This window comes from Pongo abelii, chromosome 6, assembly GCF_028885655.2.
Source record: "Pongo abelii isolate AG06213 chromosome 6, NHGRI_mPonAbe1-v2.0_pri, whole genome shotgun sequence".
NCBI lineage: Eukaryota > Metazoa > Chordata > Mammalia > Primates > Hominidae > Pongo > Pongo abelii.
The window spans coordinates 146,861,909-146,877,916 of NC_071991.2; the positions used below are offsets into that span (position 1 = coordinate 146,861,909).

Below are 16,008 nucleotides of genomic sequence, written 5' to 3' on the forward strand. Positions count from 1 at the left end.
TTCGGGATGTGGGCGGGGTCCACCCGGTCGCAACCCGTTGAGTCTCTGCACAGCTGCCGCCCGGACGCGTTTTCCGCGTGTCCCCAGTCCTGGCGGCCCCGCGAGCTCGGTCCGTGCGGGGAAAGCAGGGCTGACGCCGTCTGCGGAGAGGACTGCGCAGCCGGGCTTATGTGGGGCCGCGCGTAACGGCAGCGGCGACTCCCTGCCCAGGCCGGCCAGCACAGGGCCATGGCCGAGGCGGCTGCGCCTCCGGTAAGGGCGACCCTCATGGAGGCTTGGGGACGTGGAGCCGAGTCCTGAATTCGCCAGGAGGATGTCCCACCCCCCACCATCCCCGGCGACCTCCTGGAACTGGGAAGGGCTCAGCCCGGGTGGCAGGAGGAGGACAAGGACTCCTAAGGCCACACGATAAACGCCCTTCTCGCTCTCCGTTTCCTTGCCTGTGGAATAAGGTGATTGGCAAACACAAGATTTGGAGGTTCCCTCCAGCCCTGATATCCACTGGACCCGGCTCTGGGGGACAGTGGACTGTGGACGTCTTCATTCCAGACTCTCCAAGGTTCCTCTTTCTGGACCCGCCTTTTGGCACCGCCCCCTAGTCGACCATCTCAAAGATCTCCCCTCCCTCCAAGCTGAGACCAGTGCCATGGCCTGGGGAGGGATGTCTGCTACAGTCTGGTGGGTGGGCTCTAGACTTGAGCTCTGATTCCAGTCAGGAGGATTCTGATGCCTGCCCACTCTTTCTAAAATTCCCTGACAAGTCCTTCTGGCTGCTGCTGAGGGGATCTGCATTGTGAGGACTTTTGGTTAGGGGCTTCAGGCTCAGGCTTGACCTAGGCCATTGCTGGCCTGCATAAGAACTGTTGAGATTTTCATAGGTTTTTAAAGGTAGAGGGGCCATCTCCTAGTATAAATAGCTCTGCAGTGGTTTTGGATCCATTCCCGGGTGGCACATTTGTGGCAGGGCATTGCAGGGAGGCGAGGATGTTTGCCCCTAATCTGTGAAGACGGTGCTGTCTCCTCTGGGCTCTACTTCATTGTATCAGACAGAGGCAAGACTTGAGGATGGAGACCCATGCTGTGAGGGAAGGAAAGGGCCGGGTGTCTGGTGTCTGGTACCTGGTATGTGTGGGACATTTTGCTGAGTACGTTTATCGGGGAGGTCTCTGAGAAACTCAGTTGCACAGAGTTGGATTAATCACAGTCTTTGGTTCATAACACATTCAGATCACTGGTCTATAGCCTTTATATTTGTTTTTAAGAATATAACAGGTGCTAATGTCATACACCATCAGTGCTTTTTCATATCTTCAGTGCATTTCATCCACACAGCCACCTTAGGAGTGAAGGAAGTTAGGATGTCCCCATAAGTGAGAAAATAGAAACTTGGATAAGTAATGTGGCTTGACCTCAGGTTGTGCAGGATTCAGACGGCAGGAGAGGCATTGAGTCAAGTTCTAGGCGAGTTCCATTTCCAGGAGTGCTCCCTTTATACCTCATCTGTTCCCCGCTGAGGCATTCCTGGATTTTAAATTTTATTTCCAGCAATACACAATACATTTTCCACCTCCTGTGAACAGGGTATTCCTTGTAATGTTTCCTTGTTCTTTCCTTTTCTGCTTTCAACTTTCTCTGGCCCCTGTTGCCTGGCAGCTAGGAGGGTGGAGACCACCCTGGGGCTGGTTGACAAGGCACCTGAATCATGGGGATGTGGTATCAGGCAGGGCAGGAAGTCACACCAGTAGATGTCGGGGTGGATGGGCCTTAGAGATCACCAAGGCAGAACAACAGGCCTTTCTCCCCTTGAGCCCACTAAGGGGTGTGGGCTTGTTCTAGAAAAAGGTGAGGAGTCAGATTGCTGCCTGGGTGTGCACTGGACCCCAGGTCCCCTGGCAGGTGTTCTGGACTTGGGCTTCTCACGATTTCTTGGCTTGTGCTGCTGGCCCTGTTCCCTAGTTGGTTGAGTAATTGGCTGAGTAAACAGAGCCAGTGAGTGGTGGAGCTGGGATCCACTCTCTGTTCATTTATGATGGTAATGTTGGTTATGTCATTTTCCATTGCCCCGGGTCTTGGTTCAGGATTCTTCTCATGGGGGCTTTGTGTGGTCCAGTGTCTGCTGTCTTTGACTATTAGGTGGGGTCTGTTTGGGGGTCTGACCAGTGAGGCCGCCTGGCACTCAGAAGACGTCTCCCCCATTCCGGAGAATCCTGACCTTCTTGTATTTGGGAATGGCTCTGCGCTGCTCTCCTTCTGGTGGCTGACTCGCGAACTTGTGTCTGGTTGCAGGACTGGCATATGCAGACTGAATTCCAGGGAGAGGCCCAGATCCGATCTGCAGAGAGCTCCCTTCTGGCTGTCATGGCTGCTGTTCAGGTGGTGGAGAAGAAGATGGAACCCCAGGCTGCCTGGCTACAGATCCTGGAGGGACGCACACGGACAGCCAAGAAGAAGCTGGCCGACTGCGAGAAGGTGGCTGTGGAGTTCCGGAACCAGCTGGAGGCAAGTGGGCCATGCTGGGGACCCTGCTGCAGGAGTACGGGCTGCTGCAGAGGTGGCTGGGGAACGTGGAGAACCTGCTGTGCAACAGGAACTTCTGGATCCTGCGGCTGCCCCCGGGCAGCAAGGGGGAGGCCCCCAAGGTACAGGAGCTGGGTGTGGGTGGAGAGGCCCTGCCTGGACTCTGTAGGGTTGCCATATGCATAGCGGAAGGAGCCCTTTGGCTGCTGAAGCCTGACCTCTGGGCGTCCGAGGCAGTCACTAGTTGACTTTAAAGGGCTTGAAAAATGTCAGAAGAAAATTGTGACACAGAAAAATGTCTGCTTTGGAAGATGGAATGGGGTTTGTTGGGAGAGATATGGTTGTGCAGCGGTGGTTGCACATGATCTCTGAGAGTGAGGACTGGCACAAGTAGGAGATATGTGTGCCTGGGAGAGGGGAGGAGAACCCAGGAGCCCCGATCCTGGATCCCATTAGTCACTGGTTCTGCCCTTTAGCTGAAGGCAGTGTGATGGAGTTGAGTTTGGCCTGCGATGCCCTCTGCTTCGGGGGAAGGGAGAGGAGACTGGAGGTGGTTTTGGCTGCTCCGTGAAATGGTTGTTATTCATGGTGGGTGCAGGCAACCTGTACTTCCAGGTGCCCGTGACTCCTGAAGACACGGTCGGGTATTTTTCAGAGCAGCAGGATGGCGGCCTGGAGGACTCATAGAAGGAGCTCTGCAAATGTGTTGTGAAGGGGAGCTGTGAGACCGAGCTTCCTGGGTAAGAGGATGGCCTCTGGGGGCCTCCACACCTTGGTTTTACTCCTTTATTCAATCACATGAGACTCCTGAATCTCAGAGCAGGAAGCATGTGGAGATCATTTCTTCAGCCCTCTGTTTTCAGGCAGGTAGAAGGTATCTGTCATTCTCATTTTGAGGTTTTATGTAATGAAATGCAGAGGTTATGTGACTTGTTCCAGGTCTCATGGAGTAAATAAACTGGAATCTGCTCCTCACTCTCCTGCCCTTTGCGTGGTGCCAGAGGCAGCTCCTGCGTGCACACCTGTGGCTCGCCAGCCTGTCTGCTCCTGGGGAGCTGGGGCCTCCCCTGGTTTACACCTGCATCTCTAGGACTCCCACGCTGCACTCTGCACACTGAGTTCTCAGGAGATTCCTGCGGAGCAAAGAAGGATGAATTGTAGGCCTGCTTTTTTTTTTTTTTTGAGATGGAGTTTTGCTCTTGTTTCCCAGGCTGGAGTGCAATGGGTGATCTCAGCTCACCACACCCTCCACCTCCCAGGTTCAAGTGATTCTCCTGCCTCAGCTTCCTGAGTAGCTGGGACTACAGGCATGGGCCACCACGCCCGGCTCATTTTGTATTTTTAGTAGAGACGGGGTTTCTCTATGTTGGTCAGGCTGGCCACGAACTCCCAACCATAGGCGATCCACCCGTCTCGGTCTCCCAAAGTGCTGGGATTACAGGAGTGAGCCACTGTGCTTGGCCAGGCCTGCTTTTAAGGATGCCCCAGGTCCAGAAAATGAGGGCCAGCCCTGGGAAGTTCGCTCCTTCAGGCAGGTGTGCGTCTTCGTGTAAGACTTGATCAGACCTGGGTTTTTGTAGCTACCCCACTCCGAAGCTCTCCTGCGTGAACCTGGAATTCTCACTGCTTTGGGCAGGTGAGCAGTTGGCTTTTTGTCCAGTCTCTCCTCTTGTTGGGAGGCTGAGGCCCAGAACACAGTGCCTTCCCTCTCTTTGCCTGGCTGCAGAGGTTCCTCCTGCAGAAAAGGGTCCCAGTGTGCTGTGGGAGGCTGGGTGAGGAGGCTGTCTGGCCTCAGGTGAGGAAGGCGAAGCACGTGGAAGGAAGGGCAGCAGGAAGCCTGAGCCTGACTGCCATAAATGGCCAGCCCCACTCTTGGGCCTCAGTTTCCTCATCTTTCTAGACTAGGTGACTTGTCCGTGTGGGCAGTGGATGGGAACCCTTCCTCTTGGCCTCATGACACTCACTTCTAGCCCACAAAAACTGAGAGGCCTTGCCCGCCCTACTCTCTGTGCCCCTCAACACACGCCTTGAAGAGGCTGCTCCAGGCCTGGCAGAACACCCTCCCTTTCCAGGCCTGCAGAGGACAGCCCTGCCACTGCACTTTTCCTCCCCACAGGCTGAGCCACCACCAAGCCAGATCTTCTGGCGCCAGTGGAGAAAGGAGACAGGCAGGCAACTGCAGCCTGCCCAGTACGGAGAGGGGCCAGAGCCCGGGCACTGGTGAGTCCCTCAGGGTGTGGGCCTGGGCCTCTCCACCTGCATCTGGTAAGGGCATCTGGTGTCAGGAGGCCCCCCTGGAGAAAGAGAGGCAGAGGTGGGGGGAAGTGAACTGCTGGGCCTCACAGCTGGCGGTCAGGGCCAGACCCGGGTGTTCTGACACCCAGAGAGGGCCTGGGCCATTTCCCATACTCCATGTCCCTTTGGAGCCATCGCTTGGCCTGAGACCAGTCTGGAGGCTTGAGGGGAAGGGCAGAGGGCATAGCAGTTACCAGGAACCTGAGACAGGCTGTTGTGGTGCATGCAGGGTTCCGGGAGGAGCGACGGGCTGGCGGCCTCCGTGAGACCTGCCCTGACACTGCGTCTGCTCCCAGGGCCCTTGGTGCCTGCGTGCGGGTCCTCCTCACTTTGCAGCCTAATCCCTGCTTCCTCTCCAGTCTTCACTCTCCTTGGGTGAAGGGACTGAGTCTTGCTGTGATATCCCCCTCCTCCAGCACCTTACACACTGTCTGGCATGTACTGAGATTATAAATAATAAATAATTATTAAATGAACAGTGAACCAGAATAGGAACTCAGTTTCCTCCATTTTTCAAATAATTAGCATTGGATCAGAATGCAGTTTTTTTTTTTTTTTTTTTTTTTTTTTAAGGTGAGAACCCTTTATTCCAGTGACAACCAGAAACATATAACATGGGGGACAGTGGGACCATTCTAGTTGAAGGACAGGAACCTTGGAGCTGGTTGCTCAGAACACAGTGGATCATGCCAAGATACTGCTGCTTGCTTTCTAGATTCTTAGATTTGGGGCGGAAGGCTCCCCTATGAAACAGACTCTTTGAGTAGGTAAATTAAGTCACAGTGAGCCCAGAGTAGGGAAGAAGGTGGGGGTTGACAAGGGTACTGAGTGGCTGGCATGTAGGTCCAAGGCTAAAAGTGGCATTTCCAGGCACCTGCAGGAGGCGGGGGCACCAGAGAGAGAACAGGATTGAGTAAGGGGTGGGGTGTGGCAGGATGCAGGTCACATAGCCCGAGCTGGGGAACCCTGAGCGAGAGGCCAGCTGGGCGGAGCGTGGCTCTTGTGGTGTCACTGAGCGCCATTACAGCAGCAGCCTGGCCAACAGCTCCTCCCTTGTGGTGCAGGGAGGGGAGCTGAGCCCAGGCACTACAGCCACCCCAGTCTTGGGCTGGCCCCCTGCAGCAGGTGTGGGCAGGACTGGGGCATGTTCAGAGGCTGTGGCTGGTGGCACAGTCCCCAGGGCTGAGCAGCTCCTAGGGGGATGCAAAGCAGCAGCCAGGGCCTGGCCAAAGAGCCCCAGGCATGGCTCTGCCATGAGGCTGGGCTTGCACCTGAAGGCAGCTCGAGGAAGCATGGTGGGTGGAGGAATCTCGAGGCCTGCTCAGGGGATTAGGGTTGCCCTGCAGTCTGGGTAGTCCTTGCCATTCTAGCAGTTACTTCTTGTTTTCCATTCTCTGTAAACTTTTCCAGATTTCTCCAGGAGAGAGCTTTGTTTACCCCCCAGGACTGTGCCTCACTCCTAAAAGCTGCTTCTAAACCCTTTGCATGCAGGCCCCAGCCAGTGTGGGTGCAAGAAATCCTGCAGGCCCCAGACAGTGTGGGTGCGTGACTGCTTTATCTGTTGGATGTTTCCACAGGCGGACTGTTGCTGCCAGAATTCTAGAAGCAGTGTAAACGGGCCGCTCATTCATTAGGTACGGGCAGGGTCTGGGCACTGGACTTTCAACACTTTCCTCCCGTGATTCTGGTGCCGTTAGTTTGAAAATCATGGCTCAGAGATCCCTCTGAACAGAAAGTGACCCGCCTCTAGCCATTGAAAGTGTCTGTGTTTTGATTATGCAAATGGATTCTTGCATGAATATGTTCTTACTAAGCAATGTGGAGGTCATGGGCACAGCTAAGCGGCTCTCTGCTGGCCACCCGCCCAACCCTAGGCCCCTTCCAGGGTAGCCACTGTTATCATTTTGCTGCATAACCTTTCAGGCTATTTTCTCATGCAAATACATACTTGTGTGTACTGTAGAAAAATACAGGGGTTAAATACACACAGATATACTCTACATGTCTTCTGCAGTTTGCTGTTTTCACTCAACAATATGTCTTAAGGATCTTTTCGTGTTGATACATTTTGATTAATTTCCTCTCTGAAACGGTTTCCAGGGCCCTGGTAAATCCTGGAGCCAGCCTGCTGTGTGGCAGCCAGGTTGGGCTGGTGTCTTCAGAGTGGCTGTGTCAGAAGTGCCTCATGTGTGACTGAAAGAAGTGAGCTGTGCCCTGGCTATAAAATCTGGCAGCGTTGAGCAACTGGACAGCAGTTAGATATGGGTGGCTTGGAATGTTCTCCATTCATTCATTTATTTAACAAAAAATGTGCCTACCCTGTGTCAAGCCTGGAGCAGGAAGAGGAGCAGTAATTATTCCCTGATCTTAAGATAGGCCTTAGAAGTGGGCACATTGGTGAGGTCACCCAGTCCTTGAAGGACACCCACCTGAGGGCACTGTGGGATCTGTATTTGGCTGCTGTAGCAGAGACTGAAGAAAACAAAACAACAAACCAAAACCGCAGCTTCCACACGGCAGGGGTTGGTCTCCCTCCCGACAGAGCTTGTTTGGCAGCTTACAGGCCCAGGCTCCTTCCAGCCTATCGCTCCACCATTCCTGGGGCCAGGCCTTGTTGCTGTGGTTCTAGATGGCCCATCGCCATGCCCGCGGTCCTGTTGAAGGAAGCAAGGGGACGCGCTGGGGGTTGGGGTGCCCTTTCCCTTTTCTCTTAGTTGATGCCTTTCCCTTTAACCAAACACATTGGTTTCTTGTACATTTAGTACTTACTGTGCACTTTATAAACATTGACCCATTTAAGCTTATTCCAACTCTCAGTTTCCTCATATCACAGATGAAGAAACTGAGGCACAGAGAGGCCGAATCCACTGTCAAAGGTCCCATAGCTGGAGGAGGCAGCGCCCCTCACATCCATTAGTCAGACCAGCCACAGGGCACATCTACTTGCAGGGAGGCCCAGCAACAAGGTCTGGAGTCTAGGTGGCCACATGCCCAGCAAGACACCAAGTGCTCTGTTAGTGTTGAAGTGGGGTGGATGGCATTGGAAGATGGCTGGTCATCCCCATCACAGCTCACAGCCCATCATTCACAGACCAAGCTCCCCTGGCTTGACTCGCTGCCATGTCACACGTCCCCAGGATGTGCTGTGCCTTTGCTGGGACCTACAATTCTGTTGGGAGTCTCTTTGGTGTCATGGTCCCAACTGAGGCTGTGAGAGGAAAGATGTCCCATGACACCTGCTGCCCTCAGGGCCTCTTCCTCTTTCCCTTAGATGCAGGCCAGCTGGAAACATCCCCAGGCATTCTGTCCTGGATCAAGCAAGAGGAAGGGGCAAGTGGGAGGAGCCAGCAGGGCCCACAGGAGACCACTGGGGCACACCTGTGCTCAGGTAAGGCATGCTGGGCCATGTCTCCCCAGGCCTGTATCCCTGGGCCTTGGGAGACATGGCCTCCCCTGGGGGGCCTCACAGCGCCTCTAGCGGGGGCCTTCTCCTGCACCAGGCTCCTGAGGGAAGGCAGTGTGCAGCCTTGGCTGTGTCTCTGCAGAATCTTGTGTGCTTGCTGCGTGGTGTCCTCCCAAGCAGTTGCACGAAATCATTCTTTTATTCCTGATCCTGTTTCCTGTTCATTTCATGAACTGGTCTGTAGGCAGCATGGTGCTGGGTGCTGCAGTGGCTCATTAATGCGTGAGACACAGATTCCACTCAGGAGAGAGAAGACAAACACAGACACAGTACACAGTGGGAAGGGGCACTGCCGTGTCTACAGCCAGAGAGCCCTTTCAGAATCTGACCCAAAAGATGGCCAGTATTCTAAGAAAAAGCACATATGCTTACGATGTGCAGACAGCTGAAGGTGTTCTTTCAGCTATAGTAAAAGAGGTGTCTTGGTGGCCACAGGCGGCCCAGATGAAGGTGCTGCTGGGGAAAATGTCACCACGCTGGTCTTGGGAGGCTCCGTGAGAGGGAGGTGGGACTTGAGAGGGTCTTAGATCCTGGGTGAGAGGCAAAGAGGAGGCCAGAGACGTTCTGGGTGGAGAGGACCCTCGGGCCAAGGCTCAGAGGTGGATGAACGGGGGAGCCTTAGGTGGAACAGCACAGGGTGGAACCCGGCAGAGGACAGTGGGAGCTGATGGAGGCTAGGCCAGAGTGGGGCCTTCAGTGATGCTCGAGTCCCAGGCTTCAGACTCCAGGAGAGCCAAGGGCAGGTGGCTTGGCTGCAGAGCCTGTGGCAGGCAGGCCTCACTCATCGTACCCTTCTGTGTCCTTTGCCTGCAGAGACCTGTCTGGGCCGCAAAGAGGAGAGGAGTCTGGAGGGAGGGTCCGAGGGCCAGGAGCCAGTTTGGGCTGCTGGAGGGGGGCCTGGCAAGGAGGGCTCTGGGGGAAGCACCTGTGGGGGTCTGCTTCCTGACCCCAGGGAGCGAGAGGTGGCCTCCCTCCCTCCAGGCCCCCCGAGCCAGGCTGAGCCAGCCGCTAGGGGCACGGAGCAGTGCCCACCTTGCGCCCAGTGTGGCCAGAGCTTGGGACAGAAGGAGCTCAGTGCACCGCACCAGCGCGCGCATCATGGCCCCCCGCCTTTTGCTGGTGCTCAGTGTCCCAAGAGCTTCCCGCAGCGGGCCACCCCCCACCAGCCACCGTCGGGCGCACGTGGCCGAGCGCACCTACACCTGCGCCCAGTGCGACAAGACCTTCGTCCACCAGTCGACGCTCACACCCACTACAGCGCGCACATCGGGGAGAAGCCCTACGAGTGCGCCGAGTGCGCCAAGAGCTTCGGCCGCCTGTCCACGCTGCTGGAGCACTGGCACACGCACACGGGTGAGCAGTCCTTCCAGGGCGCGCAATGTGGCTGCTGCTTCAGCCGCCTGTCCACGCTGCTGGAGCACCGGCACACACACATCAGTGAGAAGCCCTTCCAGTGTGCGCAGTGCGACAAGCGTTTCACGCGTCTGGCCAACCTGACCGTGCACCAGAGGGTGCACTCGGGCGAGCGCTCCTTCTAGTGCGCCCAGTGCGGCAGGAGATTCACGCAGAAGCCCGGCTTCCTGCGTCATCTGTGTGGCCACTCGCAGGAGAAGCACTATCCTTGCAGCCCTTGTGGCGAGAGTTTCACCTGTCCCTCCTGGCTCGTGCGTCACCAGGACAGCCATGCTAGCCAGGCCTCTCCATCTTGCCTGGTTTGTGAGAGGGACTCCCCGACCGATGAGCCGCCCACGGGCCTCAGGGGTGCAGTGTGGGGGAGCACCCCTAGTGATCCTTCTGCCGCACTCAGATTTGAGGGCACCGGTACAGAGCTGGGCCTCAGGAGGTGCCCTGGGGACAGGCAGCCGAGCAGTGGTGATCAGGAAAGTCTTGGGTGGGGGTCCCTTGCCCAGTTCTCTTTCTCGTGTGAAGATGGAGAATGTGGGTAGCACCCAGAGAGCTCCCTAAAGGAGCTCTGAGGGCGAAGGGGCAGTTGGTGCCTGTTAAATCCAAGCAACCTCTCCTGGGGGGCACTTCTTGGCCAGGTCAAAGTATTCTGGCCATGGTCTTGGCTTCCCGGGGGAGGGCTGTTCTCCCAGGCACTGAGATTGCCCATGGGGCTTCTCGTTGCAGGGAGGCATGCAAGGAGGCAGGGAGGCGGCTGGAATAGAGGCCAGTCCCAAACACCTGAGCCTCACTGAGGGGAAGGCCTAGGTTCGGAGATGGGGTGCGCAGGAGTGGCTGGCTTTGCCTTGTTCTATTAGGGGAGTGATTTTCAGAGACAAAGGTCCAAGTTAGGGGACGTAATTACTCAGTGCTTTGAAGGCCCCAATACATCCAAGTACTACTTTAGCTGCATGCCACACACTGTTGTATTTTCATTTTTGATCAGTTCAAAATAGGCTTTTGATTTTTTTCTCTGACCCATAAGGTATTGGGAAGTGTGCTAGTTTTTTATAATATTTGGAGATTTTTCCAAGTGTCTGTTATTGATTTCTATTCTACTTTGCATGACTTGAATTTCTATACGTATATCACACCTCGCTCAATATCCCAGAATATGATCTATCTTGGTAAATGTTCCAAGTATTGTGTTGCTGGGTAGTGTCAATTAGGCCAAGATGGTTGTTTTTCTGTCTACTTGTTCTATCAATTATTGAGAGGTGTGTTGAAATCTCTTACTACAATTGTGGATGGGTGTACTTCTTGCAGTTGTAACAGAACTTCAAAATAAAGGCCACAAAAACTGATAAACTGGGGTTATTTCTTATTGATTAAGTTGAACCTTTTATTCATGAAATGACCCTCTATATCATCTGTAGTAACATTCTCTGTGCTGAAATCTACTTTATCTGTTCAGATGTCTTTCATATACCTTCCCGTGCTTCTATTTTTAATGTATTCATAAAGTAAGTTTCTTATAGGCAGCATATAGTTGGATCTTGCATTTTTATCTAATCTGCCTTTTAACTGTGGCATTTACGTTCATTACACTTAATGTGATTATTGACACTGTTGGATTTCAATCTACCATCTTGCTGCTCTTGTTTTCCATATGTACCATCCTGGCCTTTGAAGTCAAATGACAGATAAAATATTTAGGATGTGGTGCTTAAACTATTTTGTGGTTCAGATAAAATATCTGAGTGCATCCCCTGCAATATGAGACCATCTCTCCTCTTAAGATGTGGTTTGGGAGGAAAATTCACTTTATATTTCAGAATTTTTAGTATATGCAGGTGATTCCCAAATGTATTCTCTCTAATTGAGCTACGTCTTCCAAGAGTCTGACCTCTATATCCAACTGCCGGTTGAGCAGCTCTCCCTGGGTGCTGCACAGGCAACTTCGATGTCCAGTATCTAAGGTCACACAGCTCAAGCTAAGAAACTGGGATGCGTCTTGAGAGGCAGAGGACTCTACCGAGCCTACTGGGTCATCACCTGAATCCAAGAGCATGCAACACACCTCAGACCAGAGGCCCCAATACAAGACAAAATATCCTAAATAATCAAAAGTATTCATTATGTAGATTGTATCATAATTCATCAAAATAATTTTATAATAGTTAACTGCCATACTGTCTTATAAATGATGCCTTCTGAAGTTAAACATAATATAGATTCCGTTTTTTAAAATGATCTACTTACAACATACTAAACAAATAATAGAAGTTTTTTTTTTTTTTTTAAAGCACTATCTCCTATGAAGTCTACGAGAGGAAATCATGACAAGTTCCTGATCAGATAAAAACCACTGCATCATTAAAGGGGATTAAAAAGAGGCACAAATAAATCTGAATAGAAATATCCATTTTCCTGGGTTTTATCCTTCTGTACAAGCCCAATTCTAGGGTTAAAATGATACTCTGGTTTGCCTCTATAAGCAAGAAATTCCTTAGCAGCAGCTCAAAAATGACCTTAATGTCTGGGTGAAACATACTTCTTCACCTGTGGACGCTCAGAGCTCCCATCTCTGTCAGACACGCGTCACCTCTGCTAACACACCCAGGCATCTCCAGGAGGACAGGGAACTGTCATCCTCTCCAAGATGGCTCTGCTCCACCCAACCCAGGCTTTCCTAAAGCCCCAAACTCCACACGGGAGGCAACGCCTGACGAAGCAACGTTCCCGCCACAGCATCCACCTTAACCTTCCAAATGCCACTGCTGTGAAGAGGAGCCATCGCAGATCACCATGGCGACAAAGCCCTTCTGACCCAGGGGATCCACTGCTCTCAGGCACTGTCCAACCGACACCTGGTATAGCCGATTGTTTTTCTGAAAAAAAGGTAGCAAGAAAAAAATACTGCCAATTACTGGCAAAACATGGAAATCCAGAGGAGATATGGAGCATTTAAGAATTCAGATTAAGGGATACAATAGTCCCCTCTTATCCAAAGGTTAGTTTTCTGCTGTTTGTTATCTGCAGCACAGTACAATAAGATATTTTCTGACCGCAATCACAATTTGTATTATAGTATATTGATTTGTTTTTATAGAGAAAACAAACAGGCTGTTGGGCTATGGCGATCCGCCCACCTCAGCCTTCTCAGTGCTGGGATTACAGGCGGGAGCCACTGCGCAACCACGGTATGCTGTTCTAACTGTTCCGTTTCATTTGAGTTATTGTTGTGAACCTCTTACTGTGCCTAATTGATAAATTTTATCACAGGTATATCTCTAGAAAAAAATACAGTATATACAGGGTTTGTACTACCTGTAGTTTCTGGTGGGACCACTGTATTGCAGACTGAGAAGACCACTCCCAAGGTAGAAAATGAGTTCATCTGCCACACCCCCTCACTCAACCTTGTGGGCCTCTGTGCATTCTCCCAACATCACCCAGCACTCCTCACCCCAAAGGTCCACTGCTGGGATCCTCCTGACCCGTGGCATTTCATGAGCCGTGGCAGGTCTGATGAGCGAGTCTCTGACATATCTAGACAAAGGAGACTATTTAAAACCAATTCATGTTCTTCATTATAGATCCAGATCTAGAGAAGAAAAATAAAATAAAATTTAGATAACGAATTTTAAGACTGAACAACACTTTGCATATTCTTCCACATATTGATTCTGTAAGGTCTCCAAGCAGAAACAGACCAATGCACTAGACTTACAGGGAAGCAGATTTCAACTTGGTTCATTCCACTTCAGATAGCTAAGGCAGGAGAAAGTGAGGTGCCCTTCTGGGAAGAAACCTAAGCAGTGGCTGAATTTTGTTCATTGAATTTGACTGAATTAACTCTTTTCCAATTTTAGGGTTTAACAATTACATAACTCTCTTATTTCCTGGACTGTGTAGGTGACAGAGGAGCCCGACAGCCTCTGGCTGACCGTCTGGAGACAGAAGGGCACACGGCTGCCATTTTCACCGATTCCTCATCGGTGGGGCAGTCAGGAAGTGCACAGGCTGAATCACAGATGATCTTCAGGAACACAACTGGGTGACATGGCAAGTGCAGTGAACAACTCACTCTCCAACATGCGCCATCACTACGCTCAAAAGGAATCTATTCTCTTCTGTTCTCCTATTTACTCATTGCTTCAACTTATAGAAACCAAATGGATGTGTGCAGTGTTCACTAATATGAAGACCCTCGATCAGAGTCATAGCGAGCTGTGAGAGAATTTTCTGCAACACTGCTATTGTCTCATAGCCTGTGTGTCCAATAAGGGAGCTACTGGCCACATGCAGCTATTGTACACTTGAAATGTGACTAGTGGCTACAGAATTAGCACAACTATGCATATAAGCATAACTAAGCAATAAGCATAACTAAGTTATCCTTAGAATACGATAACTCCATCACCCCAACTTATATTTTCTGGAACAAATTTCAGGTCTCATCTCACTGTGACCTACAGCACTGAAATTGCGTCACCGCAATTTTAATACTTCCACAACATTGCCACCTCTTCTACCCAGAAGATGCACAGAAATCCCTCTTTTTTTTTTTTTTGAGACAGAGTCTCACTCTGTCACCAGGCTGGAGTGCAGTGGTACAATCTTTGCTTACTGCAACCTCTGCCTCCCAGGTTGAACCAATTCCCCTGCCTCAGCCTCCTGAGTAGCTGGGATTACAGGCGCGCACCACCACACCCAGCTAATTTTTTTTTGTATTTTTAGTAGAGATGGGGTTTCACCATGTTGGTCAGGCTGGTCTTGAACTCCTGACCTTGTGATCCGGCCACCTCATCCTCCCAAAGTGCTGGGATTACAGGTATGAGCCTCTGCGCTGGGCCCCAGAAATCACTTTTAAACTACATTTTCAACACATGTATCACCTGAGATAGTGGGCATGAACTCTTCTGGTGGAACGTTTGATGAAATTTCACAGTATACATTATTTACCAAAAAGCCCAAGTGGCTTTTTTTTTTCTTTTCATTTCTGAGTGACACCAACCCACCACCAAAATAGAAATGAGACACTACAATTTATGAGATTAGACTGCTGTTATATTATGCTATTTTATCAGACATAAACGGTTTGAAATTACTGTTCTAAACTGAAGTAAGTTATTTGCTGATTTTTAGGCCCGTGTTAATATTATTTAGGAGACATACATAAGCTGAAATTAAATTATGTGAATGGAATGAACTGAAATTCTGTAGTGCTTCCCTTGGCCATTTCTAACAAATTCCTATGGCTCGTAAGTCACAATTTATTCCGTATAATATTAGAAAGTACAAATAATGGTGTAAACAACTAAAATGCTCTATGACAACGAGCAGAGGTAGGAAAAACATACACTTCGGCGCTCGCCATGGCCGACAAAAAGCCCAAGAAAGGAGTCAAGTCAGAGAACAACGATCATATTAATTTGAAGGTGGCGGGGCAGGATGGTTCTGTGGTGCAGTTTAAGATTAAGAGGCATACACCACTTAGTAAACTAATGAAAGCCTATTGTGAACAACAGGGATTGTCAATGAGGCGGATCAGATTCTGATTCGACGGGCAGCCAATCAATGAAACAGACACACCTGCACAGTTGGAAATGGAGGATGAAGATACAATTGATGTGTTCCAACAGCAGACGGGAGGTGTCTACTGAAAAGGGAACCTGCTTCTTTACTCTAGAACTCTGTTCTTTAAAGACCAAGATGACATTCTCAATTAGAAAACTGCAATTTGGTTCCACCACATCCTGACTACTATCATATAGTTTTCTCTATTCTTTCATTTCCCCCTTCCCCATTCCTTTATTGTACATAAAGTAGCTGGTATATGTGCACAAGCATATTGCATTTTTTTTTTAACTAATCAGCCAATGGTATGTTTTGATTGACATCAAGTGGCGACGGGATGGGGAAAAATACTGATTCTGTGAAAATACCCCCTTTCTCCATTAGTGGCATGCTCATTCAGCTCTTATCTTTATATTCCAGTAAGTTATTTTGCTCTCACTGTTTTAACAACAACAACAAAAAACAACAACACAAAAATCCTTGCATACCTTGTTCAATTGCAGAATTTTAATGTTTTTCATTTATCATTGTAAAACCAAGGATAATTCTATAACTTTTTTGTACGTAGCTGTTACATGTAGGGCAATCTGTCTTTAAGTAGGGATAAATTACTCTAAAACAAAAAAAAGAATCCTAGATAGTTTTCCCTTCAAGTCAAGTGTCTTGTTGTTTAAATAAACTTCTTGTTTAAAAAAAAAAAAAAAAGAAACTCCACTGGTAACTTTCTGAGGAACTGCCAAAACTTCACTTTATAGTTTTGTAGGTTG

The 16,008-nt window shown here is 50.4% G+C and overlaps 1 protein-coding gene across 1 annotated transcript; it reads left to right on the forward strand.

Annotated features, from left to right (window-relative positions):
• The first annotated feature begins 32 nt into the window (after positions 1 to 32).
• On the forward strand, positions 33 to 15,719 carry LOC103889310 (zinc finger protein 135-like). Its single transcript, XM_054560739.2, has 7 exons — positions 33 to 252; positions 2,287 to 2,639; positions 4,634 to 4,737; positions 8,084 to 8,200; positions 9,089 to 12,671; positions 12,771 to 12,861; positions 13,577 to 15,719. Exons 1-5 carry the CDS (start codon positions 229 to 231, stop codon positions 9,811 to 9,813), a joined length of 1,323 nt encoding a protein of 440 aa, XP_054416714.1. The 5' UTR covers positions 33 to 228; the 3' UTR covers positions 9,814 to 12,671; positions 12,771 to 12,861; positions 13,577 to 15,719.
• The last annotated feature ends 289 nt before the right edge of the window (positions 15,720 to 16,008 follow it).